The sequence below is a fragment of the Protobothrops mucrosquamatus genome, unplaced genomic scaffold, assembly GCF_001527695.2.
Source record: "Protobothrops mucrosquamatus isolate PMUCROS unplaced genomic scaffold, P.Mucros_1.0 scaffold277, whole genome shotgun sequence".
Classification (NCBI taxonomy): domain Eukaryota; kingdom Metazoa; phylum Chordata; class Lepidosauria; order Squamata; family Viperidae; genus Protobothrops; species Protobothrops mucrosquamatus.
Window position 1 is genome coordinate 444070 of NW_015386621.1, and position 6966 is coordinate 451035.

The 6966-nt window shown below is 37.9% G+C and overlaps 1 protein-coding gene across 1 annotated transcript in view; it reads right to left on the reverse strand.

Annotated features, from left to right (window-relative positions):
- Positions 1 to 6966, reverse strand: part of LOC107286364 — a gene marked incomplete in the record, with an annotated part of 28674 nt that overhangs the window by 6244 nt on the left and 15464 nt on the right. Inside the window, 5 exon segments of the mRNA XM_015814720.2 lie at positions 265 to 381; positions 1621 to 1749; positions 1840 to 1988; positions 3505 to 3743; positions 5524 to 5625. Coding sequence (XP_015670206.1) covers positions 265 to 381; positions 1621 to 1749; positions 1840 to 1988; positions 3505 to 3743; positions 5524 to 5625 — 736 coding nt within the window.

The following is a 6966-nucleotide window of genomic DNA, read 5'->3' on the forward strand; positions in this document are numbered from 1 at the left end:
TGAGAACTGTATTGATGGTCAAGAGAGATCAATTCCCTATCCAAACATTTACTATCTCTTTATATTGGAAGCTGAAGAACTCCATGCAAAGAAAACTTATAAAAAGTTTCAGTCAGCCATAGGTGTTCATTTTTTTTAAATGCAAGAAGAACCTTGCATTGATGTAGACTGTTCCCAGTGCCGTAACTACAGATGTCATTATATTCCCCCATTTTTACAAGGGAGAATTCCTTGTAGAGTGGAGTGGAGAATCTTTAAACTTACTAATGGTGGAGTAAGGGAGAGGAACAGCAGAAGAATGCAGCTTTGGGTTTTTTTTCAAAACAGGAGTCCTGACATCATCTGCTGGAGCAACAGGATAATTTCTAGATCTTCTCTGCTCTGTAAATAAATGAAGGAATAATGACACTTTCAAGTAATCCTAGTTCTGAGTGATAGGAGCAAGCCATAAAATAATCGGAATAATTAGAGGTGAAATCCCCCCCCCTGTTTTCCTTTTGATGGAGTTCCTACTTACTTATTTATCTTGGTTAGCTGTAAAACCTGCCTTTGTTTCAAAAAACCTCTTGGATGAAAAAGTTTGCTTCAAGCTTATCATCCCATAATAACTGAATTTACATACAGGTAGTCCTCAGTTTATGACCAGTTGTTTAGCAACCATTTGAGTTATGGTGGACCCCAAAAATGGTACTTATGACCTGGTTTCAAAGTTCTGATGTCCACCCACTTCTGAAGTCATGTGACTGCATTTTGGATGCTCAGCAACCAGACCACAATTACATATAGCCATTTGCAGTGCCCTGTGGTCATATGATTGCAATTTACAACATTACAACAGCCAGCGTTTACTTCCAGTTTCTGGAAAAATGGACCCATAGTGAACAATAGGTTTGCTTAAGGGAAGTGGCGTTCATACAATGATCATGGTTTATGCTTAATAACTACCATGTTTGCTTTATGACAAACACATTCACTTAACAGCCACTTTAAAAAATGTCATATAATTGAGTCCACTCACATTGTGACCCATTTTCTGACCGTCATGACTTACAACCATAATTGTGAGCTCACAGTCGTAACACAAGCACTGCCTATAATTGAAAGCTCCATACTTGGTTCAGTGGAATTCAACTCAGATAACCATGCACAGCAATGCAGTCATACTCATTTTAATGCCTGCACTATTATTCTGAATTGTCTTCTTTGGAGGATTGTCTACAGTTAAAATAGCTCTTGCAACTTCAAAACTGAAAGGTTTATTACTACTTACTGTCAATGCTGCAAATACTGTATATTCTTGTTTTGACAATATGCAGAACTGTCTGGTATTTTTATAGTTAAATCAGGCAACAGTGAAAGGGGAGGAGAATAAGGAAAGCCCGGGAAAAAGAAACCGGAAGTAAATCACATCTTCCAAGTTAATTGGAAGATGTGAACCATGACCCCAAAATAGAGGAGGGAAAAATGCCTGGAATGTATGTGCAACGGAAAAGAATCTCAGATCTAAGCATTTCCACCATGCCGTACTGACATCTCTGTAACCTTAATAAATGCTTTTAGGATAAAAATATGCCTGAAAGTCCTTTTAAGTGTTTCGTTAATCAGACACATGACACTTACCATACAAACTGGCTACCCAAGTTTCATCTTCATCAAAATGCACATTTCCACGGAAATAATGACTGGGAGGGAAAGCATGGCCGAGGACACCAAGGGGTCCATCAAATTGCCGTGGGCAGCGGCCATGCACTGAAAGACAACATGATATGAGATTACCCTCACTTCGTAATAAAAAGAGCTTAAAGAAACTTAAAGCTGCTGTGGGATTTAAGGTGCTACCTCTTGTTGCAAACTCTATCATGATGTCCGCTCTCCCTCTGTGAATCCTGTTGAAAGTCAAAGGCGTCACCTTACTCCAAACTTCAAAAGCCTTCTTGATGGAGGCATCCACATCAGCTCTCCTCATGTCAGGTGTGTAATTCATAATTCTAAGAAAATTATAATGCAGAACACTTTCTCACTGAAACAGTTTGGTCTAGTTTTTAAAGCACCGAGCTAGAAATCGGGAGACCGTGAGTTCTAGTTGCACCTAAGGCATGAAAGCCGGTTGGGCGACCCTGAGCCAGTCATTCTCTCTCAGCCTAATTCACCTCACAGGGTTGTTGTTGAGGTGAAAATAGGAGAAGGGAGGCAGCATTAGGTATGTTTGCTGCCTTGAGTTATTCATAAAATTAATAAGGGTGGGGAAAACAGTTAAAAAATCATTTGCACTACTATGGCAAATAATGATCTGGAATGAAAAATGAATATGCAAATCAGAAGCAAGTAGATTGAGACAAATGGCTACAATTTTTCCAATTTATCTTGGCCAGTTCCTGGATAGAAGTATTCACATGACCTTTTTTTTTTATTGAGATGTGAGCAAAACAATTTCCCCTTCCTTCTACTTAAGAAGGCATTTTCTTCCAGTGAATTATTTTTGCAAAACAGCAGTATCCAATGTTTCCAGGCTAGGTTTTGGGCTATAGTGGGTATAGCTAAAGCATAAGTTAGCTTTCCTTTTATTTCATTTCATTTAAATTAAATTATTAAATCAAATTAAATGGATTAATATGGTTATGCCTGGGCATGTACTTAATAATTTCTCTTTTCTATCATATTAAAAATACTATTTATAGTGAACTTTAAAGTTGTCCCAAACTTTCAGGAGAAGCAATGCAATCCCAAAATCCTAAATTGTATATCTATATTGTAAATATTCAAGTTTGGTTTTTGCAGTTTAAAATAAAGTTTTAATAGTGACATTTAATTTTCAGTATTTTTCAACTTATAAATGCTGAGTTTATGACAAAATCATTGTTACTTAAGATCTATTATGTATACAACTAAGGAGGTACTATGTTATTCTTATCTGATGCATGTTGACTTAATTCAGGGGATATCTCAAAGACTCTAGAAAGAGTACAGAGAAGAGCAACAAAGATGATTAGGGGACTGGAGACTAAAGCATATAAGGAACGGTTGCTGGAATTGGGTATGTCTAGTTTAATGAAGAGAAGGACGAGGGGGACATGAGAGCAGTGTTCCAATATCTCAGGGGCTGCCACAAAGAAGAGGGAGTCAAGCTATTTTCCAAGGCGCCTGAAGGCAGGACAAGAAGCAACAGGTGGAAACTAAGCAAGGGGAGAAGCAACCTAGAACTAAGGAGAAACTTCCTGACAGTTAGAACAATTAACCAGTGGAACAACCTGCTTCCAGAAGCGGTGAATGCTCCAACACTGGAAGTTTTTAAGAAGAGACTGGACAGCCATTTGCCCGAAATGGCATAGGGTTTCCTGTCTGAGCAGGGGGTTGGACTAGATGACCTCCAAGGTCCCTTCCAACTTTACTACTACTACTACTACTACTACTACTACTACTACTACTACTACTACTACTACTACTACTACTACTATTATCTTGATGTCATCTCATTTATTTGGTCCATCAACAAAATATTTTTACCTGTATGTGAGCTTGGTTTTTCTCCATCCAGGAAGAGCCAGGACATATTGTCCAATATCAGGAACACCACATCGTGGTTGTTGCATAACTTCTAGAGTCTCAGCATCAACCTTTCCTGTTACATTCAATCTAAAAAAGTTTTGCATTTGTTTGATTTTATCCACAAAGGATAAATTATTTATCTTCCAGCCTCGCTGCCCTGGATCAGCTTTTTGCTCATAAAACTGATTGATATATGCCTGATGAAAACAGAAAAGCATGTAGATATACACATTAATACATGATTTTCACATTAATTTGTTATACACTATAATGTATTATATGTTTGGCTGGTAGAAGAGTTATGGCATATTCATTTTTGCAATTTCTTAGCAATATTGTTACAGGTAGTCCTCAACTTATGACCACAATTGGGAACAGAGTTTCCATTAGTAAGTGATTTGATCATTAGGTGAATTGCACTGGATTTTATGACATTTTTGCCATGGTCATTAAGCAAATCAGGTGGCCATTAAGTGGCCATTGACTTTGCTTGTTAGAAACTCCTTGGAAACGCCGCAAGTGGCCATCATGGGACCCTGAGATGCTGCAGCCATTGTCAATATATGCCTGTTGTCAAACACTCAAATTTTGATCATGTTACTGTAACAGTCATATATCTGAGGACTGGTCATAAGTCACTTTGTTCAGCATCATCATAAGTTTGAACAATTGTAAAACAAATGATCCTGTCCAGGCCAGAAGTTAACACTGAGTGCTCTGCCCGCCATTCTCCCAAATACAAGATTTATATCTGTTGATGTGACTTGTCAGAATGCCAAGCTGACATGAATTTTGGAGCTGGCTTGACCTAAAATGTCAACAGTTTAGTTGTGGTTCTTATTTGCTGCGATTAATTGTGCTTCTTTATGAGTTGAGATTGAAGTATGTTCATCACATCTTGTGACTGTCAGTTGACAGTCATATATATACAGGTAGTCCTTGACTTATGACATTTCAGCCCAAATTTCTGATGCTAAGTGAGGCAGTTGTTAAGTGAACGTTGCCCTATTTTATGACTTTTCTTGCCACAGTTGTAATACAGTTGTTAAGTGAATCCGGCTTCTCCATTGACTTTGCTTGTCAGAAGGCTGCAAAAGGGGATCACATGATTCTGGGACACTGCAATTGTCATAAATATGAGTCAGTTGCCAAGCACATATCAGTTGATTACATGACCATGGGGATGTTGCAATGGTTGTAAGTATGAAAAAATGGTCATAAGTCACTTTTTTCAATGCCACTGTAACATCAAATGGTCACTAAATGAACTGTTGTAAGCAAGGACTACCAATATGTTCATATATGTCTTTTGTCAATTTTCTATTTCTCTATCTTACTGTATGTAGTAGTTTTTACTGTCTTTGCAACATATGTGATAGGTGATCTGTGTTTTTTTTTGGATTGGGGTAGGATTACTGGATCTTTGGAGTTGCATTAACACAGGGGTCTTCAAACTTGGCCTTTTATGACTCGTGGACTTCAACTCCCAGAATTCCTCAGCCAGCGTGCCTGGCTGAGGAATTCTGGGAGTTGAGGTCCATGAGTCATAAAAGGGACAAGTTTGAAGACCCCCGCATTAACATAACCATTACAATCTATGCAAACGGATAACTCCCCCCCATACATCACAAATTTCTCACTACAATTTCTGTACAATTTCTGTAACAACTGTTCAAAATTAGGATGACGTCTTAAGCAAAGTCAGAGCATCAGAGCTCAGATACGTAAGGGAAGAAACAACACTTTAATCAAGGACCAATTAAGAAAAAAAAAACCAGACTCCAAACAAGACTGGCAAGGCAAGCTCCTATATTATAAAACCAGCAAACCTCTCTCTCCTATGCACGGAGGTTGTTACATAGACCGGTAACTAAAAATCTGCAGGAAAACAGCAAGCTCAAAAAATATGAAGAACCCAACAGTCCAGCCCAAGTTCTCATTGATTCCAAATTTCTCGGAGACCAGTGGCATTGTTACCTGTGCAAGCTGTTCATTTTGTCCTTCGCTTCTCTTCTCTGAAAGGATGGGGAGTCCATAAGAAAATGCAGTACACCAAAATAAAAGCAAAATATGTTTCATCTTGAAATTGGGTCGCCTTGTTTAAGGAGCAGCAAAGTTTCTGTCTCAGCTATTGCGGTTCATCTGGCTTTCAAATTTTTGTGCTTTATGTTTCATAAAGCCAGCTGTGGACTGACTCAACATTTCATCATGTTCTGATTAGCAACAGAAAGCACATACAACCAGGAGAAGGTGTCACAGTGCAAGTAGATTTAAAATCTTGATTATATAAAACTTTATAGCACTGAACTAGCAAAAATACTTTCTAAGTCTCTCTGGCTACCTTTAAATATCTTTCAGTTTTTTAAACTGTGCCTTTTATGTATACAGTATTGCAACTCCTACCCACACTGTGACTAAACTAACATATTACACTAAGTCTTAATGAGATTTTTTTCATTGTTACAAGAGGTTAGGCATTGTGGTCCGTAAACCATGGTTTAGACTACAGTGTGTAGTGTAGCCGTACCCAGTTCTTGCAACTGTTCTTCATATGTTGTAGTCTCCAGGCCTTTAATCATCTTAGCTGCACTTCTCTGAACTTTTCCCAAAGTCTCAACATCTTTTTTGTATGATTATGACTAACTTATTCATGGATAATTTCCCATTTTATATTTATGTGAGGAAAACCGAGTAGCCTTCACTACCCTGCCAACAAGCAAGGAAGGAACGAGTGAATGAGGCAGAGGCAGTAAAATGTGTTATGTATAGATTGATACTATAAACTTCCACTATTCAGATCCGTTCTTGGGTACTTGATGGAGAAGTAACACTTTTGATCTTTCTCCCCAGCAGCTGTTACTCATCTTGAATTCATCATTAACCACAAGAGTGTAATATTTCCTCTGTTGAGTAATTTAGCATAATATGTCTCAAAAATCACACAATGCCTGACAATTTGTTTCTAATTGGGTGGTGCTGATGATTCGGCATTCTGAAAGATACCAAGATGCTAATGAAAGAAACTTTTTCATTAGCCATTTGACTTTTTTTTTAATGGGGGAAGGACAGATTTCCTCATGTAGTAATAGAGGAAATACTGTCTGATTTGGAAGAGAGTAATCGTGAATCAAACATATATAATTTCCAAGGAAATAGCACATGTCTATATACAGAAACAGGTTTGGGTAGGTGAGTAACACTAAACTTGACAGAAACCATTTAAAATGATCACATCAATAAACCCAGAGCTGATATGGAAGATAAACTTCAAATGATCAAAGGGCACATCCAGATAACTGGTTTAACATGGCTTTTTTCACACAGTGGTAGAAATTATGCCTACATAATATGTTCTGACCCCATAATTCTGCCTTAGTGATGAGACCAGTGATTGGTCCTAACATAACAGCTGATTAAGTC